General features: G+C 38.3%; 1 protein-coding gene across 1 annotated transcript in view; it reads right to left on the bottom strand.

Moving 5' to 3' along the window:
- Positions 1–10,247: 10,247 nt before the first annotated feature.
- LOC137293749 (uncharacterized) overlaps positions 10,248–26,123 on the bottom strand; it is a 104,520-nt gene continuing 88,644 nt past the window's right edge. The window contains exons 6-9 of the mRNA XM_067824462.1: positions 17,456–17,605; positions 17,005–17,106; positions 15,259–15,330; positions 10,248–14,864 (exon numbers count right to left, since the gene is read on the bottom strand). Coding sequence (XP_067680563.1) covers positions 14,661–14,864; positions 15,259–15,330; positions 17,005–17,106; positions 17,456–17,605 — 528 coding nt within the window. The 3' untranslated portion in view covers positions 10,248–14,660. The remainder of the gene's footprint in view (positions 14,865–15,258; positions 15,331–17,004; positions 17,107–17,455; positions 17,606–26,123) is intronic.

The raw sequence follows: 26,123 nt of genomic DNA, 5'->3' as shown, positions 1-26,123 counted from the left end.
TCACCAAGTGTACATGACATATCGTGTAACTTCAACAACAATAATCTTTGTAATTAGCTGAATAAATAGTGTATGAACCTGGTGCAGCTACAAGTGTTGGTGGAACAGTCTACCTAATGGAGGGGTGAAAGCTAGTGATTAAACACCACTGGACTGGAACAGGTTGTATATTGGACGGGTAGTCAAACTGGGAGTAGTCATAATGGGAATGAACCGACATGACGATTTACTGTTGAATTAGAAATGCAATATCGGTGTATGCGGCATGAACATTAAAGAAAATACCAAAACCAGTGAGTGAGTGAGTGAGTTTAGTTTTGCGCCACACTCAGCAATATTCCAGCTATATGGCGGCAGTCTGTAAATAATCGAGTCTGGACCAGACAATTCAGTGATCAAGCACAAGCACACATCAAGAAACATCTTCATCACAAACACACAAGTATTGACAGCTTCCAGTTTGTTTTGCCTGACGGTGATTTATCAGTTATTTACAACGTCAACTCGGGCGGGAACAATGGCTGTTTGTCGAACGTGGACCTTGACCCCAGTCGACGAGCCTTGTGAGGGCAAGACAAAGTCGACCTCATCCTTAATATAGGCGGTAGGGGAAAAAACAACATTTGTGTCGTAAATATATTCACAGTGTGTGTGAATGACGTCTTTCACATTTCAGTCACCGAGAGCTAAAGGCTACCATGCCAACGTGGCCGCTGTCTGTGGTATACACTGACTAGATCTGGATTGACATTTTAAAAATGATAATAATTATAGTTGATACGTCCCATTCTAAACTAACGCTTAGTCCCTGACGTGTTTTTGACAGAAACAAGCAGCAACTTGACAAAAAACCAAAGTGGGAAGGGGCACTAAGAATGTGTGACAAATCTGACTTGCTTAGAATTACAGCATGGGCTATCAGGAAAGGACGATATTGTTCATGGAATGTGAGACAAACGTGCCCCTTTTGTGCACAGAGGGTTCCACTTTATCCCGGGAGATAAAGATTTTGCTTTAATCTCTACCCCATACCCTGGAAAATAAATTGCAAGAATTCCATATCAAGCCTAGACTGCCTCAACTCAATTAATTTTGTAGATTTTGTTTCTAAATAAAGTAACATTATTCCAAGGACCAAATGCCTCTGTCGGTTTGATTCACCTGGTACAAATGTCTAACTTTCAATTCCTCGCCAGGACTGACAATAATAATTGTGAGGTCAAACTGGGTGATCTCACTGATGCTATCGACCACTAGAACAGGTCTGTGTTCATGTGTTTAGATATACATTGATTAACAGTTTTTGACGACAAATGTTTCAACTGTTTATTTGAAGGAGAACTGACAAGGACACCTCGTGTGACCACCATGTGACATACAGACCCATGCCAGTTACATTCGGACACTTGAGTAATTTCCACAAACTTAGAATTTTCATATATTTAATTTTCGCAAAGATCCAGGTCATATTTTGCACATTTGTGCATACAATCACATATTTCCCATTGCTTATTTATCTAATGGCAACGCGTTAATCAACATACAGTGCCGAGAAAAGATACAACTTTGCGGTCTAGGGGATTGTTGAACGATACGTAAGTTGATAAATGTGAAGTCATTAGTTAAATAGTGGTCGGAAAACTGAACTTAAATTGTGTGCACCGACCAGAGATGATTTCACATTTGCCTGTCAAAGTTTACAAAATCCCTCTTCAGTTCATTTCATGAAAATTATTTATGCTACACTGAAATAACATGCACGTCTATGGAAATTAGGTCGTGTGCCCAAATATAACTTGCACGGGTCTACCTGTGCTCGATCTCGTCACGCCAGCGTTAGATTAGTGAACAGTACAGAGAGTTCTAGTATTTTGAGACACATATATGTTCATTATGAAAAAAACCCAAAAACTTGCGTCCAAAAGAAACGCCACCAAATATTTTTTTCTGATCTAAAACAAAACATATGCTAAATATGGTAACATTAAATGTTTTATTGCAAAAGTCAATGATTCAGCAACAGTATTTAATGGTTAACAAGAAGGAAAACGACGTGGCTCGTGATCTAAGATCATATGAAATGACACTGGGGTGCATTATCCAGTATTCGATCACCTACGCAGAATCGACTGGGAGCTTTTTACAACTTTCTGGGCAGTACATACTGTGCAATGCCGGTTGTAGCCACCTCTAGCACTGATGCAGGCCCGAATCTGGTGTAGAACCGAGCAGCCGAGTCTTCTGACGTCTTGATTAGGGACCCGAAGCGATCGTCGTCAATGACTGATTTCAGGGGAGTTTCCGAATACGACGTCCCAGTTATTCTCAAAGGTGCTCAAATGGGGACAGATCTTGAAGAGTTGGAACTTGCCTTCGTCACCAAAGTTCTTCGCAAGTTTCGCTTCTGTCAGTGTGGCACAGTCCAGGTTCATCCCAATCTGGCACGTCGGTGTTGGTACGTCAATGTCATGCCCTTGGAAGGTCGATTGACACGGAGACCATGAATGCGGAGTTGTCTGGTCACAGTCTGTCTGCTGACTGGATGTCCAATGGTGTTGGCGCTTGATGACGTCACAGTGACGTATCGGTTCCTCAAGTGAAACAGCCGCATACACCGGTCTTCGTTAAGAAATACAGTTCGTTCTGCGTCCGAGTGCTTTAACGATATAATAGTTCAGGGCGAAAGTGTGCTTTATTACACTATACATGGTCGTAGAACGAACTGTATTTCTTTACTATGATGCCGTATTTAATAATTTCTAAGCCTAATTTCGATTAATCTATGGCAGAAAACAAACGACGGTGTCTGTGACCTAAATTAAGAATCCTTGCACAGGGCTAACTGACGCGCTGTTCTTTTGACGTGTCAGCCCCCTGCGTTAAGACAAACATTACTAGAAAAACAAATGATGAACAGTGTGGTGAAGGTTTATGTTCGGGTTAAATATCTTCTCTAGATCATTTTAATGACATCTGTGATTCTCTTAAACCATACAAGGCAAAATGACCGTCTCATTACTACTACCAACGAAAGTTTAGATCAGTACATTCAGCCTAGCTGACTAGTCATGCGACATTCCACGATTGCATTGTGGGAATGTAAACATTGCAAACATGACCGTTTCTCTGTAAAGTTGTGAGTCGAACTATGAGGCATTTTATCCTTCGGAAAACATAAACATAATGTCTCCACCCATGTAGTTAGCTGTTTGATGCAACTGCAAACCAAGAAACGGGATGCGACGAAGCAGTAAATACTGTGGGAGGCTGTACGAGGCAATGGCAACTGACATCCATCGTGACGTCGGTTACATTGTGACGTAATGCAAAAAAGTTCGATTGCGAGGGGGCAGACTGGAATGGCGCAGCGACGTCAACACATTGTGACTTAATGCAAAAAGTGCACATTATCGTCTGATGAAGTATTGTCGGCGCCTTTGATCTTTCACCCCAACATCTTAGAATTTTGGGGAGTGACCTTCAGTATACCACTCTTTGGCCTCTCTGCACTACTGCCAGTTTGTCGCAGACTTGTGACAAGTCTTCCGATGGTGGATTTGCAACATCCCATGGCCCTAACCTCATGATCTTGTGTCTTTTCCATCTGTAACATACTGATTGCTGATTGCTCTCTCCCCTTGCTCTGCTGTTAAACGAGGCATGCTCCTGGTTGTCAATCGATTAACATCATGTAAGAGATGTAACAGAAAAAACCTGGTTAGCTTTTATACCCACATTTGATATGGGTAACTTTGTGCACAATTTCAATACTATGCGTGTAAATTCGGGCCTTTATATTTATTTATTTATTTATTTATTTATTTATTTATTTATTTATTTATTTATCCATCTAACTATCGAAGGTTGTTTCAAAAATATAGAAAAGTTCTACAACAATAGCAAGTTTCAAATGCTTAGAACAATTAAATAGTTCGTACTTCTTCACGGGGCGCTTTCGCTAGGGCGAAATCTAAACAGTAGTTTAGTTTGTATAACAGAGGTCACGGAGTGCATTAGTGTCTCGACAACAAACGACTGGGCTCTGTCTGTATGTATGGTCTCGTGTGTTTTGCAACTGCCTTGTTTCGTCGCTGGCTCTTTGTATACCGAGTTTGTTTGACTGTGATTATGTGAGTAACCTTCAACCAGGGATACGTGTGGTTTGGTGGCGCCTCCTGAATATCTGACCGTTCACGTTCTTCATCACGTGTTACAACCACGCAATTTCTTGTCATGTCGATAATAGCTAAATCATGCATTGTGAATGGGAGACGTAATTAAAACAAAAGGAGTGGGCGAGTGAGTGGTTTTACGCAACCGCTCCGCCTATTTTAAAAGAAATAGGAACCGTTCATAATTTATAGCGTGCGTGTGAGTGGGCGAAGGAAAACTCAGCGATAAATCAACATATGACCATGCCAAACTGTGGACGGAGCCAAACGTACGCCTGATTATATTACCTCGTACTGTCAAAGCCAGCTAAAATACAAAACGTAAAGTCGGATATTGAATCTAAACATTTCAGACAACAATGGCAAATGATTCACAGTTATCGCTTTATTGGAGTGTCAAATCTATTAAGAAAACCCTGTAATGTAACTATTATAGTCGTGAAGATCCGAGTTAGAAATGACCTTCGGAAACGGGCGATTCACCGGGTCTGGTGGATGGGCTCGCTGAATTGGTCGACACGGCATCCCAAAAGGCGTAGATGGATGCCCATGACGGTAAAACTAAAATAACAGTGAAGTTGAATGGTAATCACATTCAGTCACATTTTAGGATACATGTACTGCAGAATCAATCTCAGGTACGCATGGAAACGTTATCTGAAGCATAGAAACTTAGTCTTTCTCTATTTCTATATCTATATCTGTAGGTACGATTTCAGGATCAGTGACGTGTATGTGCGCGTTCAGTCACGCCCTGGATGCCGTTGTAGGAAACAACAACAGCGCCAAGATTACCATATGTCCATGGGCGTAACTTCTAGTACCCAAAGTATACGGATTTGCGTACATTTTCGTCCATCTATATTTTTCATGTAGAAGACGTATTTTTTGCATTATTTCGACCCTGATTCGCAATAAAGCCTTTTCATGAGGTAACTGAGAGTGTCACATACTCCACGCACTTGCGTAAGTTTGGCTCATGTCAATTCCACCGGGTCCGCTGTTACATTAGCAGCATGCCCAGTGTCAAAGAGTTGTCTCCCCTACAAGTCATCAGGGAACGTTACTCTCATTGACTGATTCAGCAGGCGTGTAACGACCGCCAGACACAACACAAAGCCGTGACAACTGACCTTAAGACGAATCAGACATCACGTACATTCAAAAGGTTTGAATAATTCTCTCATGCTCTGTTTAGTTCTCCGAATAGTAAAGAAATCAACATGTAAAAGTGTCTAACCTTTAAAGAATTCGTCCTAGAATTTGGAAACTTTGTATCTGTTCTGAGTTCATGGATGATTCATACTTAATATCACTTCGGGGGCGAGTGCGTTTAGTTTTACGCCGCACTCAGCAATATTCCAGCTATATGGCGGCGGTCTGTAAATAATCGAGTCTGGACCAGACAATCCAGTGATGAACAACATGAGCATTGATCTGCGCAATTGGGAACCGATGACGTGTCAACCAAGTCAGCGAGCCTGACCACCCGATTCCGTTAGTCGCCTCTTACGACAAGCATAGTCGCCTTTGATGGCAAGCATGGGTTGCTGAAGGCCTATTCTACCCCGGGACCTTCACGGGTCAATATCACTTCGGTCTCTGCACACACTGATGTTTTTAAGTTTCTATTGAAAGTCATCGCTAATAGTACAGTTTTGTCCTCTGGGATGAATATTGAGATAAATCAGTCTAATCTATGTCTTAGTATGTGTGAGTCAAATAAAATGTCATGAAAAAGACCCAGAGCATCCTAAATCATCTACAGAAACACCCAAAAGTATATTGGTTCCCACTCCCTCACCCCACATTCTTATTAGGTCATGATAATTTGCCCTTGAAAATATCGCAAATTTACTTCTCTAAATGCTGGAAAACGCATTTCAGCGCGTTTTCATTTCACATTTTTGTGTGCGCGCGTGCTATTTGCATACAATTTCTGTTTCCTCAGTTATGCCCATGATGTTTACGTTAATAATCATAAAATCTTTTCTAAAAATAGCATATTTGTATCGTGCATGTATCTTCGCTAAGCTAAGACAACGGTGCCAAGACTAATGGCGATTTATAGCGCTCTACCATGTCACACTTAAATATGGATGCCCCGCTCGATACAATGCGAAGATTTTTTTGTCATACTGTGATATTTCTAACTTCTACAATTTCATTGGGATTTCGAACTGCCTATTTTGTTTAGTAGGGAGTGCCTCTGCATTCTGACCTGTGAAGAACCGGGATACAATTTAGCTTCAGCAAACCATGCTTGTTGACAGAGGGATCTGTGGTCAGGTTCTCTTAATTGTATCCCATCGTGTAAATCAACGCTCATTATCTTGATCACTGGATGGTCTGGTCCAGACTCGGTTACTTACAGACCGACTCCCTACATAGCTGGAATACTGCTGAGAGCGGCGTTAAACCAACCAGTCTGCATGGAGAGTGGCAGTAGGTATAGTTAAGAGTTAGTAAACAATGTCTGCGTCTGGAACGCGGGCGGACAGTATATAAACATAGCCGGACCCAGAGGGGTGCAGGGGTGTATAATGTGTGAAGTCCATCTCTAGTCTCCACTGTCGTGATAGGGCTACAGTATTGCTACAAGTGGCGTAAAACCACACCCCTCGCTCACCCAGTACATCTGCTACTTACAAGATTGATACAATGCTACAGATTTGGTCATAAGCTGTTTTAGAGACCACATCTTATTACATGGCCTCTGCCATAGAGTTAGTTCATAAACCGTTTTCGGCCCAGTTCCAATGACACAACATTAATAACTCGTCACTAACACTAAATATATTTCCATTCATTACAGGGAGAGGAGTGGTCAGTGGTGATGATGGACAAATGAACTCAAAACATAATATTCTCTTCAAACGCTTGGCATATTTTTTTTAAGACCCGCCCCATGTCCGTAGTGTTCACAGCCATAAAGGGAGATAACCATGGATGGCTTATTTATGATAAAAATGATCAAACTTAAAGTTTTTGTTAAACGACAAATGAAATACAGAAATATCAGTGTAAAGCAAAGTAAATATATTCACTGGAAAGAGTATAGTTGTAAACAGCTTTCAACTATATTCAAGCAATAACACGTTGGGGGACACCAGAAATTGTGTTTATTCATTGTAGTGATTTTATAGACGTTTCTATCACGTTCAGGATAGTATGTGTCAAGTGCTCATTGTGGGATACTGACACACAGTATTTTATGTTCCTTCAAAACCAGCTATATTTTGATTGCATAGTGCAACTGTCATTAATTCTGTCTGACAAATTTTATCACCTGCAATCAATGTTCAGACGTGACAGGTTATCTACTAATGGAAAAGGACATATGACTGCTAATCCACAAAATTTGACAAAAGTAATAAAATGTGACCTTAATATTAATATTTCTTTACCTTTACAAACATATTCAACCTTAATTGACATCACAGGTGAAATTAAAACTTGAAACCTTTCTTTAAATATTTGTGTTAACAATTCACTGAAAAGAATCAAAAGCATATTTTCATCATACCACCAAATGAAAAATTCCCTGTTCACCACCTAAAATATTTGTACAAAATACATCCATGAATATTCCACTATCTTACAGAAACAGGCTATAGATTGGTCTGAAAGATGAGTGCAGTTCTGGCCGAAAGAAAAGTAAGTCAATTTTAGTGAAACTTGGAGTTATGGTGTTACTGTAAGATAACAATATATCATATGACTAACTATTATTATCGCTGACTAACAGTCATTAAACTATACATGACATGGCTAACAGTTACTGTCATTAAGTGTTATATAACATGACTGTTACTGTCTTTCAACAATACGAGGGGATGTCAATAAGTTTTGAGCCTTGAGCATTTTTCATACCCAGGTGTCACAGCCTATGGTACGACATTGAACCTTGGAGTGAAGCTGATGTGATATATAAGTTTTGGTATCCTACTCTCAGAAGTTACTGAACAGCTCACACTGACAGAAAGAGACCCCCTCATGGCAGTGAAAATGAATAAAATTGAGTATACAGCAGTAATTAAGTTTTTAGTTCTTAAAGGAAACTCAGCGAAGAACATTGAAGAAAGGCTTTCAGCAGTTTATGGGAGGTCTTCCCCTTCATCTGCTACCATCAAACGATGGGTCAATGAATTTAAGCATGGTAGAGAGTCTTGAAGATGACCCCCGTCAAGGTCGCCCAACAACAAGCACTAGTCAGGAAAACATTGACAGAGTGCATAGACTTGTGCTGGAAAATCGTCGAATCACACTCGATTTAGAGGAGACCACAGGCATTTCACACGGATCCATCGAGACAATTCCTCATGAACATCTCGTCATGTCTAAGGTGTGCGCAAGATGGGTGCCAAGAATGCTTACAGATGAAATGAAGCAAACAAGGGTCACCATAAGCAACTCCATGCTAACCAGATACAACAAGAATCCAGAAGATTTTCCCTTTAGGCAATTATCTGTGATGAAACCTGGATCCATCACTATAATCCTGAGAGCAAACAAGAAGCCATGGAATGGAAACATGTCACTTCTCCCAGGACCAAAAAGTTCAAAGCCTCCAGATCAGTGCAGAAAGTAATGGTATCTTCTGGGATAGCAAAGGCGTCATCCACATACATTAGTTACCAAAAGGAAGAACAATAAATGAGGAATATTACGCTAACTTGTTGAGGCAAGTGCGACAGTCAATCAAAGAGAAGTGCCGGGGCCAAGATCAGACATGGTATTCTTCTACATCAAGACAATGCTCCAGTACACACCTCTCGCGTTGCAGCCGCTACTGTCCAGGAATGCGGGTACGAAATCTTGCCGCATGCCCCCTACTCTAAAGACCTGGCACCAAGTGATTACCCTCTGTTCCCAAATCTCAAGAAACACTTGCGTGGTCGTAGATTTCAGGATGATAATGAGCTTATTGCTGCTACTGAGGCTTGGTTTGAGGACCATAATGGCGCCTTCTACATAGATGGCATCAGCGACTGGCAGAAAAGATGGAACAAGTGTCTTGACTCACAAAGGGACCATGTTGAAAAATAAATTTGGTTCATACCAATATTTTGTGTTTTTCTATGCAAGGCTCAAAACTTATTGACATCCCCTCGTATATCACATGTCTAGCCTTTTATTGTCATAAAAGATTTATCACATGACCAACCTTTAGTGTCATTAAATGATATATCATATGACTGACCATGACTTTGTCATTTAGGAGATAAACATCATGTGTTAGCCAATTTCCGGGTGTTATTGAGTATCTGAAGCACGGGAATACATTTGGAGGCGACGGTGTCAGCCGGGGGTTTCAAATGAAATATTCCCTGGCTTCAAATCTTCAGTAACATCCGGAAATTGGCCAACACATGATGTTTATTTACCAACATTGTAAACAAAAAAGTATACCAAAGGGTTTTGCTATCTGCACTCCTTTACATCAAGTATGGGTACAGCGGTGAAGTGTCAGCAGCTGCCTGTTGCAGCTGGTTCCCATGGTAGCATCAGGAGCTGCTCATCTGTGACGTCATTCTGACTTTACGTCACAATATGATTTGAATGACGCAACAAAACAATGTTCCTACGCGTCAATACGCAGTGAATAGTCTTGTGATTTCCAGGAATCAAATCCCATTTGATCATATGTTTCAACCAATCAGATTACAGAACACAGTGATGTTTGGTTTACAATAAACGATATATCACATGACTAGCCATGTGTAGATTCTTACATCGTTTTCAAGCTAAATGTGATGTTTCAGTTATGACAGTTACTGTCTTTCAGCAATATATCACATGACTAACCATTATTGTCAATAGATAATAACTAACCAGTACTGTCATTACACAATATATCACTTGAATAACTGCCACTGTCATTAAATGAAATATTACATGACTAGCCGTTACTGTCATTAAATGATATCGATATATCACTCGACTAGCAATGGATTTTAGTTGTCCTGTAGATAAAATGGACCGACTCTGGACCAACACAATCTGAGACTTACAAAGAAGCATCATAAAGAGGAGAGGCTGATAATGCAAAAAAATCACAAGCACATATTTGTATTGGCATTTTTTACTTCACAGAGTAAAACATTAATATGATACAAAATATGAAATAGAATATCCTTTGTTCACTGATTAACAGTTCGCTACAATTATGTAAATAATTTTTTACAGAAACATTTCACTAAATGCTGGCATAAAATCATATATACAGACTGTGGAAACAAAAGGTTAGGTTGTATTAAACCTCTATTTAACATGGAAATAGATCTAGATTGCACAGGTTAAGTCTATCAGGAGAGAGTTGAAGGAAAAAAACAGCTTAACATTTTGCCTAAAACACTAAAATATCTGTATGATTCTAATTTCAAGAAAATATTGACTTTACTTGTGATAGTAAACAAAGATTATAACAAACTATGGTTACAACAGACTAAAATAAACATGTTTGTTATGACCATTGATTACTGTATATCAACCTACTGTAAATGCAGATACTCATTTTCATCTCGACTCATCATGATTAACCATCCTAATGTTCCTTGATGATAGATAACCTCTGATCTTTTGTAACCTATGTCGTCAACATTTTGAAAAAAATATTATTTGCAAGTATTATTATGCTGAAAATTTCAAATATGCAAAGACACTCTATGTATGTTTGACTTATTTAACTGTACTAGATTTCTACTACCATAAAACTTTTTCAGACAACGTAATTAATTCTTTCAATAAGATTAAGGGCAGTTGTATGGAAGAAGCAGGTGGTCCCATCTTATATGGTAATTATGTTCAAAGCAGTGTTGAAACAAATTCACTCACTCATACATTTAAATTACTGTTTCTAAGGGAAAAATATCCAAAATGTGACTCTAAATCTATTGAAAATGTTACCTCCAAACTGGTTAAAAAATACTACATCTATTAATATTTTAGACCAAAATGCAAAATGTTAAAAACGAATGACTGAACTTACATTCAAGCAGTGTGAAATATATTAATGAAAACTATCAATTAATGACTAAAAAGTAAAGAATTTCTAACCTGATCCAAATATTTCAATTCAAGGTAAACAATTATTCAGTATCAGTCAAACATTATTCTTTCTCATAAAACGCCATTGTAATGGACAATACATAAGAAAATAAAATATGCATATATATATATATATAAAACAGTATTCAGAAAATGATGTAAGAATTATACTAAAATACTAAATAATGGGGGAGGTAAGGAAAAACTACATGATGAGAAATGTTTGTTAGGAAGATACAGGAATGTCTAAGTAAAGAATGTCTAGGAGAGACTTTTTAACATGAAAATATTGCTTTAGAAAGGTTATTTCATGACATTCTCGAAAATATTCTCTAGTTTTTACACAAATGAATATGTGAATAGGTAAACAGATATTTTAATCACATAACACATTCATAACTGCATGCTAATCTTTTCATCTTTAAGTTCGAATGTGGAGCTCTTGACTTGATATATAATATGATATATATCACGTGGGAAGGAAATACATCCAGCAAAAGAATAAATCCCTCATATCTTGAAGAAACAGCCGGGACTGATTCTCTGCTACATACTGCTTATGAATCAGCTAAAGTCATGTGACACAGATTGACCTCAATTCAATAACATGACTTTTTTCTACCAATTCTTAATTTGTTTCAATTCTTTAACAATGCAAGATGTGCATACATCCCCAAGATATATTCACTGTAGCAGAATCATTGGGTTTTATATTGAGTGAGACATCCATCAAAACCCAGAGCGACACTGCTACAAGTTATACACAGGCCTTAAGTGAGAAAAATTGAATTTAAAACCATTTTACAACCATTTTTCATATAAACCATGGTCAGGAAATATTCTGTCCATAGTGGTCATTATAGAACTGATAACAGTACTTCAAGTATTGGTGTAGACTATGTCCCTTCTTCAATACATGATAAAACCTGTGAAGATCCGGGTTGAAATAGGTCTTCACCAACCCATGCTAGTTAGCTGTGAAAGGCATCTAACAGGATTGATTGATCATCCTTGTTGACTCTGTTGACACATGTCATTGTATTTCTAATGTAGAGATTGATGCTCATGCTGCTGATCACTGGATTGTTGGATCCACATTCATACAGCTGGAATATTGCTGCGTGAGCCATAAAACAACAAACCAACCAATGCATGAGAAACAGCATAGTCCGTTTTTTACCACATTCCTCCATCAACCGAATAAATATTGCATGCAGATGTCTATCGTGTGAATTTTGGGTACAGGCTATGAAAGGGGTGACGCTTGGTTGTGGGTACAAGAAGATCTCATTTGGTGTGTTTCTTTAACGGTTTCAGTTGCAAATGGTGATTAAAACTGGGGTTTAACAGCAAACCATGCAAACACATGAAAGAAAACCTTCATGGTATGTTACTTAGTGCAGTTTTGTAGGTTCCTGCAGAGCAGGCACATCACAGGCCATGAAAAGCGATATTTCCGATATACTAAGTAATAGTGATATATCCTATCTTTGAAAGGAAACAGTGTATATTTCATGGAGCTTAAACTCAGGAAAGTACTTTGTGCAAACACTACAATTTCTTAATAAGGGGGCGGTGGGGTGGCCTAGTGGTCAGGGCATTTCCTCATCACGCTGAAGACCTGGGTTTGATTCTGACAACGGGCATAATACTGAAGACCATTTCTGGTGTGATGTTGCTGGAATCCTGCTAAAAGTGGCATAAAACTAAACTCTCTGTAAGCAGTGAGTAGAAAGGATGGTCCTGGTTCTGTTACAGAAAATATTCATTCATTTGCTTCTTGTAATCTGAATGTTCATTGGTCGAACAAACACTGATTCACTCTGGTATGAACCAGCTACCAGTTGGTTGAAACTAGCAAAATATCCATATGTATCTATGAGTGATGAAGGGACAATGTGTATACCAATCTATGAAGTACAACAACAGTGGTCCAGTTCACATGTCAAGTTTCTACTTGAAGTCTTAATGTGTTCGAGGCACGAAACATAATTTTAATTGGCTAATCACTAACTGCTCAATTGAAATTTGACACTGATAACAAACAAATGGTCTGAATTACACTAGGTCTACCATCAAAAATATGTTGTGGTGAGATGAAAAATCTTGAAATAGATACAGAAATTTTGTCAAATATGATAACAGTAATCATATAGTTGTAAAATTGGTCCCAGTCAAGGATGGAGAATTAGAAAGCAGTAATGATTCACAGGGACACTATCCAGCAAGACAAGCATGTATATCTGTAAGACAAGTAAATACTTGGAAACAATCCAGGTACACCTAATAGCTGATCACGTGGCTGCGACAACATCACAGACTCTAAAACTAGGAGGCCTAAAACTAGTCACTAGAGGTTTTTGAAAAAATATGCCAGCAGATGAAATGTTCCACTCTTTCTAAGAATGAACAGTGAAGCAGGCCTTGAAATGCTAAAGAATGTTCCTCTCAAAAAGTCTGCACTTTTTGGAAACACAGACATTCAAGAAATGTGTAAAGTCTAATTTGTGTTTCAATTTGGGAGTTAAAAATGAAAGAGTTATCACCCTTAAACACACCCAGGAACTGAGATTCTGTCCAAGTTGGTCAGGAGTAAAATGTCACTTGTTGGATGCATAACACCATCAAGAGTGAGATTTGTGTTGAAGAAGATGTACATGAGATTGCATGGTTGACATTTCCACACTGTCCGCACAAAAGCTCTGATTTCCATCACTTCAATCCAATGTCCACTGTTTTCATCTATAAATTAGGAGTGTGTCATTTTTCATGCGGAGGGCACATGAAATGTCACCCTGCTTTGAAAACAGTGGTCTCTAGGTGAAGGTCATAACAAATAATTAGACATATATTTGAGAAGGGTCAAGAAAATTTAAAGAAAGTTACAATAAAAAATATATGGCTTTTCTTAAGGGTCTGGAAACTGAAAAAAAAAATTTCAGGAATTTAGATAAGGTCATTTAAGAACATTTCAAAAAGTAAAGAGGTTACTATCAATGCATTAAAACTTCAAATACTCCCTTGTAATACAGTATTGATCCTAATTCATTCCATGAAATTAGTCGTAGTAAGTGTGCAGTTTCAATTATCTCCCTTTGTTCTATCCTCCTCTGGTGAAGAGAATGCCATTTGGTGTTGAGAGATTCCGCATGCTGTTCCATTTTCAAAGTGTTATCATGTATCATATTCAGGAGAGAGTTTGTGAAGAGATTCCAGGTCATAACATCAGATCAGTTTCCATAAGAAGTCCAGTTTGTTTAGGTGAATATGATGAAAATACCTCTTCCTCACAACATCACAGACTCAGACTAAATTCACACAACCCTTTGCATTTCACCTAAGACAGTCTTGGCATCCATTGCGTACACAAATACTGCTTCTGATGTCCACAGCATTTCATTTACAGTTTGTCACATAACCATTTCCAAGGTCGTAAGGTCATGTCTGGGTCAAAAGGTCAACAAAGATGGAGATGAGTCTGTCCATGCCAGCAAGGTAGCCATCCTCGTGGTTCCCTTCCTGCCATTCTGTACGATGATCTACATGCACCATCGTTGGGAGGGGCTCCGTCTTACCAAAGTCGATCATCCACACATTAGCCTTCTCGGCATCGTGGACAAACAACAATGAACTGCTGATCACCTGGACAAAAATGTCAAATAGATTAAGTTCCACTACAAATAAAGTGAGTCTGGATACTATTGGGACGTTAGAGGTGGAAGCAATCTTTACTTTAATACAGAAATATGAAACAAGCCATAACCCAGTCAGACATCAGGGCTGGTAAGTTCAAAATGTTACCAGTCCAAACTGGATTCGACCAAACCAGACATCAAGGCGAATTTACTCACATATATTGAAATTTTTGGGCTGGATAGTTATAAATTTAGACCATCCCTCAGATATCTAGCCTGTCTTAGGTGGGCGTACAGGTCATATTTCAGACACTGATAGACTAAAAACTGTAAATGTTTTTGAAATGCTATCTTTATCGTTGTAACCCTTTCCCTTGTAGAGATTCCTCATCTCTACTTACCTCGTGTCTGTTGAAGAACTCCGAAGCTGCCTGTGCATCACGTATTGACTTTAACCTCTCAATGTACTGTTCCTGTCAATCATGGAAACTTTGTTAGTTGTATGGAAATCAACTTGTAAATTACTCATTCTGAAATCAAGCTATCAAGATTCAAGAATATGCTTCATCAGTAGAAATCATTCAGTTATTGCAAATGGAAAACAAAAAGCCCATGTCATGATTTAGGGTGTATTCTGTATCTGAATCAACATCTACATATAAATCCCAGTCATCATGTCTTGTGCATGTATAACCAGCAGCAAAAGAAACACAACTCTGTTTATAAACAGAAGACATAAACATGAACGCTTACTTTTATGGATTTTAAATTTTTGAAACGTGTTTCTTTAGCTGTTCAGTATGTATGTTCCTCCTTCTCCTGAACATATTCTCCATATTGTCTTCTGTTTATGATGAAAGTGAGTTGATTCTGATCAGTATTCACAACAATTCAATCTGAAATGCATTCAATGTAATTCCTCTATTCATACACCTTGCACATAGTTTCTTTAATATTAACCATAATGAAAAGCATTTTACACAACAAATCCGTACAAGTGTCAGCTTATATGATTTTTTCTCTGTTTGCCAAATTCATCTCAAACACTTTGGACACAGATCATTCAGACTTGTGAACAAACTGTAATATTTTTCCTCATGAACTCTAGTGACTCCTTCGTATGTCGTGCTTTGCTCTGGATGGACTATGGTGCACAAGAAATATCCGTTTATTATTATTGTAGCAGGGCGTGGAGTCATCCCAAAGATGACATCCTTACCTTGTCAGCTTGTTAACGGGGTTAACCTCTTTTGTCATGTGGACAAGGCGTCCGACTTTGGATCAGAAGGTTCGTCGTTTGAATCCCAGCACGGGACTCGGAAATTTTGTGGCCGCTACATTGGCGCCCAACATGGGGCTGAGCACGTTCATATCAAATTTGAACAAAATAAGCCTCAGTACCCAACTATGCGTCCCGGGACATGCCTTCTGTTGGCGGGGGAGTATGTAGCAGGGCATGGAGTCATCCCAAAGATGACCTTGTCAGCTTGCTGACGGGGTTAACCTCTTTGGTCATGTGGACAAGGCGTCCGACTTCGGATCAGAAGGTTCGTCATTCGAATCCCAGCACGGGACTCGGAAATTTTGTGGCCGCTACATTATGATTATTATTATTAAGAGCAAACTTAAATTGAGTGGAGGTGCAGGTCTTAGACATTTACCACTGTATGAAAGGGTTTGGTACTTACAACCTGGACAAACAGACCAGGGTCATATTTCCAGCAGGTGAGGATTCAACATTAGACGACTGGAGTCTGTTCATCATAACAGTATTTGGCACAAAGGTAGTTACTAGTTTTGTGACAATTAACATTTTTAAAAATATTTTTCATACTGCATATTTCACATTCTAAAATCCTTATTATAAATTTTTGTGTTTGGGGGTAAAAAGTACACCCAACCATCTTCAGCAGCCAAGACATTTGTGATGTCATTTGTTTGTGATGTCATGTGTTTGTGATATCATTTGTTTGTGATGTTGCAGTAAATAATAATGTGACAAAAGCCTGCAAAGCATTGTGATCCAGTTTGGTTTCAGCAATATGTTTCTGCATATCTCAAAAAGGAGATAATGCTCTATTTCACCCAAGCCATCCTTGAGTGCTGTTTGGGGCAAGATATACTGTACTATTTTGTTATCAACTGACCACAATGTTTTTGTTTTCTCCAACAAAGGACTTCAGTTTTTCCAGGACATGCTCTCTTGTTTTAGTTTTCTTGAAGTCCTTACTTGATGAGCCATCACTTCTCTGGAAATATAAATCCATCGGTTATCAAATACACAGATACTAATAATGCTTGTCTTAAATGAAATGCACAGACAGCACATAACAGTGATAGTGACAAAGGGAAATATGAAATATTTTTAATAATTGTTCAATTTCACTATTTTATATTTTCAAATTGGACTGGAATAATCAACATTCTAATAAAAAATATCATAATTTAACAATTTAGTCTAGATTTGCTTCATTTATAACCATTTCCATTGCAGGCATTGCTGGGTGGGAGGGAAAATAATGTGTACAAATTACTGTGACACAGACTATGATACAATATCTAACTTGAGATGTGAGGTAATGATTTGGACAGCCATACCTTAATGCCCTCAATTCTGAAACCGAGAGTGACAGAAGAGCTCATCTCATCTCTCCATTGTAGATACCTTGCCTTTGTCACTCCTTCCTTCTCTCGTTCCTCAGGTGTGGGTGCATTGGGGTCCACCTCTGTCATTTTCTTGTACATATCCTGAAATAACAATAGACTAGGGTTAGTTTGATCTTACCTTCAAGAAAGCCTCATGGGGCCCTCTTGTTTAAAGATCACATGCAACGGAAAATACAACTTTGCAGATTCTGATACCTTTCGGTATGCACTTACCAAAAGAAATCATCAAAAATGCCAATTCAACCTATAAAGTTGAAAAAATGCCCTCTAAATCAGAGTTCAAACGATTAACTAAATTTCCTCCAGTGCTCTGCCTGCCTGTCTGCTAAAGACAATATGCAATACACAGCTTCAGTCATTGACCACATGCAATTTGAACTTAACACCTACCAGACTATATGCCATACACAAAATAAATTGACACCCGAGTCCTGTCTCTGTCGCATTATTTGATTAGGCAGGTGTGATACGTGTACACATGACATGTTTTTATGTCCATTTTTCTCGGATGACTGCATCTGACGGAAACTGATGCAAACTCTTGTCAGTTTTAAAGTCCTGCCTTGTACTTGGACGAATGACAGTTTCTCTACTGAGATGATTTTTGATTGGATCGAACGCAAATTCAGTGAATATTTATTTACAAATCCCAACATACTTATATACATTATTTATGGATATCAACTTCTTCTAGTGTATATGATTTTGACAACGGTATATGAATCCATACTGAAACGACGCATCAAGTACAATAAAAGAAGTTGTTACCCATAAAGAATCTTACTTTCTTGAGACTTGCCATATTTCTAAAATGCCCATCAAATAGATCATCTTTCTGTAGACACAATGAGCCCTCAGCGTATCAGCAAATGAACCAGTCAATCTGAAGCCGTAGTTATACTTGAGTGCACCCCACCCGCTATGACTGGGTTCGGTCTCTCAAGAGCTTCATTTCGAGGAAAGTAGACCCAAGTGCAAATTACTGCACTTTTGAATCGCAATTGTACGCTTATGATTTTGTTTATTTGTTTTTTTACAAGCAGCAATGTATATAATATGTCATAAATAAGTGATAATTGTGTTTCAATTATGTTTGATTTGTTGGTTGCATGTGACCTTTAAACATTTTTCCAAACACTGAAAAGTCTTCCAAGAAACAGAAGACATTGTTACAGTCCATTCAGTGCCATGTCACAGGCCATTCTGTTAATGTATTCACTATCTTTCACATTTTGTAACTGTATTACTACATCACAGCTTCACAGTTCTGGATCAATATAAGTATTTTAAAGATGCTAATAGTGAGTGAGTGAGTTTAGTTTTACGTCGCACTTAGCAATATTCCAGCTATATGGCGATGGTCTGTAAATAATCGAGTCTGAACCAGACAATCCAGTGATCAACAACATGAGCATTGATCTGCGCAATGGGGAACCGATGACATGTGTCAACCAAGTCAGCTAGTCTGACCACCCGATCCCGTTAGTCGCCTCTTACGACAAGCTGAGTCGCCTTTTATGGCAAGCATGGGTTGCTGAAGGCCTATTCTACCCCGGGACCTTCACGGGTCAAAGATGCTAATAACATGAAAAAACATTAACACTACAGTGCATGTTTTCTTGTGCACCATACAGATTTTTGTACCAAGCAGTATTGACTAGACATTCGACTATCACAAAGTTGAGACAACATGATGCTGTTGAACAGGCACTCAGACTGTCTAAGACGGTATATTCACTCTGAGCCGACCAGTCCTTTATTTATCCACTGAACATTTATCATCTTTTGGGTGACCTGACCAAGTGATCAAGCCACCACCCTTCACCTTTCTGGGCAGACAATCTACTCAGGACACCACAGAGACTGTCTGATATGTTCAAAGTGGATCACAGAACAATGTTTGATGACCACAGAGTGACCTGATATATTGCTGAGGTAAATTTAACACACAAATGCTAGAAATTAATCTGTTTAGTCAATATAAACAGAGGTAGGAAAATAGAAATGTAAACAACTGGTTCCTTAGATACATTAGCTTACCTTCATCTGTGATCAACAGATGAAAATACAATTATTGTATGCCTTGATATACAAAATTAATCTCTGTATAACAGAGTCTGGAAGTTTAGTTTTATGCCACACTCAGCAATAGTCCAGCTATAAGGCAGCGGTCTGTAAACAATTGAGTCTGGACCAGACACTCCAATGTTCAATAGCATGAGCACTGATACACATTTGGGATATGACGACATGTCAAGTCTGCAAGTCTTACCACTCTATCCTTTTAGTCATTCTAGGTAAGACTGCAGAATACCTGATACCTTCTGCCATCTTTGAAAGCAAGCGAGTTTACTTTTGGTTAATGTTAGGGTATGGTTAAGGTTAGGTTTAGGGAAAGGTTCAGGGTTATGGTAAGGTTTAAGGTTAGCATTAGGGTTAGGTGACAAGTCACTATACAACATGGCTGGTAGGTGTCTGTAGGTGTACTGTCATCCCTTATGACAAGCTTGGGTTACTGAAAATCAGTTCTAACAGAGATCACAACAAGTATAACAACTCAAAATCAGATTTGAATCTTGTGCATTAACATAACTTGTGAAAATATGTCCATTTGCAGATGGTAGCTCTCTGTACAAGAATCCAGACTTAAGTAAATATAAGTGGCATAAAGTTTCTTTTTGCACCAAACATAAGAATAATTTTCAGGGACATAACTGTCACATAAAAATTCATTTTGACATAACTGTCAGTGAGAGTGCATGTATTCCAAATAATCAATACATCAATGTGACACATGTTCCATGTACTTGAATATCTATCAACTAATCAGCGTGTCACGTCCAAGGTCATCATGGAGCGTGTCTGTGTTGAAGCAGTAATTGGTGGCTGGGTCCAACAACTGACACGATGAGGAGGTGCCATATATTTCCAAGTGTTCTAATAGACACCTGTGATAGAACCAGTCAGGAAGAGATAAATAGCTGAGTGATTAAATATGTTAATATGTTTCTGTCAAAAAGGAACTCATTCATAGATCTTCATTTTTCTCTGCACTCAGAAACATAATAACAGGCTGTACATAAACAGTTCTGGACCAGACAATCTAATGATTAACATTATGAACGATGATACAACCCTTTTTCCTGTTTAAAAGTGACTGAATGCAATTATTCCACAGAAGTTAAAACAAACTAAACAAAAAATATCATGGACCATTAATATATGAGGGGCTATTATTTTCTAGCAAAGAGCAAAAGCATAATTTCATTTTAAAAAATACCAACAAGAAGATACAGTCATCAATATCCCCCACATTACCTCCAATTTCAGTCTAAGTCAAAATTGTTGCCATGGAAACGCAAAAAATATTTTATTAAGAATACCCAAACTACCAAAAGGCACTAATACACCACCAGATCTATCTATGTGTTTGGTGAAGAAATATTGAATGGTTTTAAAGTTCTTCTCCGGAAAGGATATATGTGCATGGACGGACGGACAGACGGATGGGATGCATTTTAAAATGCATTGCCGGGGATAACAATGTTTATGAGCCCTTAGCTTAGAAAATCCCTAATCTTGCATACAGTCACAGTTAATACACTCTGGCACAAAGTGTTCCCAATGAAGTGATGTGTATACAGATGTACTCATAAAATAATCAAATTCTATTGAAAACCTTTCACACCAGAGTAACACAACAAAAAAACAGAACTTTCATCAAAGTCACATGTAGCCTTCAGCAAATAACAAAATCCATCTTCAAAAACCACTGCACAGAGACACTGGAGCCAGATACAGAAAATTATCTGCATTATCTATGTGTGCCATCATGATAAATCTGCCCTAAATAGAACAGTGTTTTGTGTACTCCATAGAAGAGGAACACCATTAAAAAATAACTTCAATAGACAATCTAGACTGCAATAAAGCACTGATGCATAGCAGCTGAAGATTTACAAATCTAGCTATAATGACCTCAAATACCGTTTACCCTTTTCAAGTTGCTGACCTTGTGCTCCTGTTAAAATAGCAAGTTATCAATCCTGTGCTATATTTAACATTATTATGGAGGACATGAAAGGTATGACGTCAATTGCGGTGTGACAGGTCAGAGATCAGTGGCTAGGAACAACCCTCACTTAATCATAACACTGAGACACTGCTTGATGAGAACAGATCCTTTTCTCCAATCAGATTACCTGGTACCAGTCACATGGCGGGGAATACCGAGTGTAATGTTCTAGATGGAGGGGAGTAGAAGCTGGGACATGGTCTTCAGTGTGATAACACCCTTATTACACCCATTATAATTTTTGGTGGCGTTTCTAGCATCTTCAAGAAGTAAACAATGTATGTTGCCTCAGTTGTGCTAAAGAAACTGTTCGACCACAAGAACACTTCCTTGTTCATCAAAACAACGTTAACTTTTATATCTCATTTAATGAAATGATGTCAGTGGTACATTTGTGTATACACACACACACACACACACACACACACACACACACACACACAATTCTGTATAGAGAGATATCTCCGTATATTTAAATACACAGACAGGTACCTGGGGTATATTTGTATTTACAGGCAGGTACATGGAGTATACTTGTGCATACAGAGAGTTACCTTGGGTATATTTGTGCATACACAAAAGTACCTGGAGTATATTTGTGCATACAGAAAGATAACAGGAGTATATCTGTGTATATGGAAAGGTACCTTGGGTATATTTGTGCTTACAGAAAGTTACCTGGAATAAATTTGTGTCTACAGAAAGTTACATGGGGTTCATATGTGTGAGCAGAAAGGTGCCTGGAGTATATCTGTGTATACAGAAAAGTACCTATGATCCTAAGTATTACTGACAACATCGTTGACAGAAAATCGAGAAGATCTGTCAACAAGGAATCAGACACCCCATGAGTGATGATACACCTGTATACACGGCATGTATACCAACCACCCTATTCAAAACCCTAGCAATGATGAGACAAAACCACAGCATGGTTACAATGGTCAGATAACATTGCTTGTATAATCAGCTGTACTGATAGGGTTCACGGACACAGGCTTTGATGGTAACCAGTTTCATTACAAATGAAAGGAACTGAAGTTGACAGGACTTGAGTTGATCGATATGATACATACAAATCTATTAACAGGGTCACAGGGCTTCATAGATCAAGGTGTATTTTGTACATAAATGTCAACATCTGAATTTGTCAAGTGAGGAATTTCACGTTGAACTTTCATACAGTTGTTATAATTTGATATATGTCAGAATAAAATGTTGAATAGACAGAAACAGGTTATTGGTGTATCGGAGTGCATGTCATTTTATGCCTAGTTAGTGCCTCTGGAATCAGTGAGTATGTGGTTTTGGTTTGATTTGGTTTACCACTTTCAGTCGTTAGACGTGTTACCAGTATAATGTCTGACCACCCTTTACAATTTTCTAACCTGCAGATATGTATACCTTCATTAATCATAGACAGCATTTCTGTATTTCACTGACCTCACTGATTTCACTGCTCAGGAACAGGTTTTAAAACAGCCACACCATATTCCAGAGACATCTTTTGAAAGTTAATTATTTTTGATAAAAGTGATTTTTGTATCATTCAAAGGAAGTAATCAGCTGATCTGTACCCATGTTTCAGTGTGGACCTTTCTGCTCTCATGTAACAGTCAACACAACAAATACAAACAAAACCTATAGCGACAAGACTATTAATCTGTAATGACACCTGTTGATGACACTGACATTTCTTACAAGCAAAAATGATCAGACTTTTATTAGTCCCTTTTAAGAGACCTGTGAAGGTCCCAGGGTAGAATAGGCTTCAGCAACCCATGCTTGCCATAAAAGGCAGCTATGCTTGTTGTAAGAGGCGACTAATGGGATCGGGTGGACAGGCTCGCTGACTTGGTTGACACATGTCATCGGTTCCCAATAGCGCAGATCGATACTCATGCTGTTGTTCACTGGATTGTCTGGTCCAGACTTGATTATTTACAGACCACCGCTATATACCTTGAATATTGCTGAGTGCGGCGTAAAACTAAACTCACTCACTCCTTTTAAGAAACATATCACTGATTTTTCCCTTTCATTTTCATAAAATTAATTCAAGACCATTATTTCCTGTTTTAAGATACAAACTGTTTGCTTCACTATTCACAAAAGAAACATATACTACTTACCCTACATAAACTTTGTTAAACATAAGAACTACCCAAAACTGTTTGTTCTTCCCTGTGTAATTGTTTACATATCAGCCATTCTATCTAGAGACACAGGGGAAAATGAAATGTGTGTCAAGCTGCCATATCTCAGTTTCACTTCCATTGTGGTGTTGTTGAACTATCCGTACACTTCCTTCCCATGTCGGAACCTTCAGGGGCTGCCCTGAGCATTACTGTCATTAATACACAAATAGCTGCGTGATACAGGACATGTTTTCCTGCAGACTGAATAACAAATGTTCTTAATATGATATCATCACCATATCTTGACAACATGGTGTACAAAACATAGGCTGCATAAAAAAATTAAATGTTTCTCAGGCATGTTTTTTTCCAAAAGGGACAAGGGCTGTTGGACTATTTTTAATTTTTGATAGAAAAAAATGTGATGAGGGAAGAATACATTTTTTATTTTTTTCTCACAGAAATACAGCTTGGGAAGTTTAGCATGTGTTAATGAATTGCAGGTCAACTCAGGATCAGGATGTGGCCAAGTCAAAATTATTTTTTTAAAATGGCAATGAAAACGTGTCACGCGCACATATAAAAGTGACACACCGATGATCAAGAAACATTTATTTCACTTTGTTTATTTACCCCTATAATGCTTTCAGTAGGAAAGTGTTGCCACAGACCAGGGTTTGAATCCAATACGGTAAGGCTAGCTTTGTGGGTGACCTTGAGTCAACATTCCCTGAAACGTAACTCTTTGTCTTACATTGCTTTGATGTGTGAGGACATGAAGAATTTCACACATTTCTTAAACCCATAAAAACAAGGACGACTGGTATACACTTGCCAACCGTTAATATACTTTTACATTGTGATTTATCACAGGACAATAAAAACTATATAACCTGTCTTGAAGTTACACACACCCTGAACATGTATAAGATAATTAAAAAACTTCTTCCTTATGCAAGACATGTTCATTTCAAATGCTATGCATTTGTCTAGTTCTCTATTGGAATTGTAGAATTTACAGATACGTATTTGGTATTTTAATTATTTAAAGGATATGCCTTTACTCAGATGTTTATAAAGTACTGCAAATATTGTCAATGTCCCTGGAAAAACTCTGATGGACTCTTTCATAAGTAAATACAAAATTACACATCTGCTCCACTGCAACTTTTTCAAAATGTCAATCAAAGACAATTATCCATAGCAGATCATAACTGTTAAACATTTCTCATATTACACATTATTTTTGTCTTATGCTTATCCCCAACTGATCATGGCCTCTCCATACCTGAGACCCTGTTGGTCATACTTTACAGACTACAGGACAAAACAATAATCTCCCCATGTCCACACAGCCCTGAAGACTTCTGCATGCAGGAAGCTTCTGCTCATTATCAGCAACTCTGTAACGAACCTCAGGCAGCTTCCCAATAATGTGCGTAACCATGTCAACAACAGCATATGCTTGCCATATCTCGGTAGCTGGTAATCTGGAGAATCAATCGATGAATCAATATTCGCCCTTGAAAGCAGTTTTTCTTTAAGCTTGGATGGTGTCCTGAACCGGGGATTATGCCCAACCCAGTTGACAGATACTGCAACCTGATATGTCTATTACTGTGTTCAAATAGCTTAATAATTCTGCTGATCCTTAGATAGTAACAAGAAGGGTAAATATATAAAATACTGGCTATTTCTTTCATGGTGCCATTAGCAAAACTTAGGTATTTACTACAAAAAGAATAGATTGGGGCATGAGATCACATATTGTGAGGCCATTTTTGCTTGTATTTGTGATCAACTGTGTCATAACAGTGAGTGAGTGAGTGAGTGAGTGAGTGAGTTTAAAGTAGCCTGGAACAGTATTTCAGTGATATCATGGCATTTTAGCAGTTGGAATACACAAATTGGTGCAATAATGTAAAACAAACATGGGAATGGTACAGGTAAACCAAGAAACATTACCAATCCAAGGTGAGACTCAAACGCAGGAATGTGTCCATGTCATGATTCATTACGGTGAGTATTACATCTTTAAGACAACTGTTTCAAACATCCCCTTTGCTCACTCATTGTGTCTTCAAATTTCTCTCGATCTTTGTTCATGACTGACTGACTCACTGTGAGAGCCTTCATACCTGGACCTAAACTTGTTGTCTGTTCCAAAGTCATGACTTTCAGATCCATCCAAGTACTGCATCTCTGCTGTCTAACAATGACCCTTTGTGTTCTTAATCCTCCAGCCTTGATACCCTCCTGCATTATCTATTTTAATGCATATTCATATCATGTGACTGAGCACAGTTTCAACGTGACACATATTGAATGGAAATCCTGTGTGCTGAATGCTCTGTGACCTCAACCTTACTATCCTCATTGACGTCAC

The sequence above is a fragment of the Haliotis asinina genome, chromosome 8, assembly GCF_037392515.1.
Source record: "Haliotis asinina isolate JCU_RB_2024 chromosome 8, JCU_Hal_asi_v2, whole genome shotgun sequence".
Taxonomy (NCBI): Eukaryota; Metazoa; Mollusca; class Gastropoda; order Lepetellida; family Haliotidae; genus Haliotis; species Haliotis asinina.
This window is presented reverse-complemented; position numbering and strand designations above follow the sequence as displayed.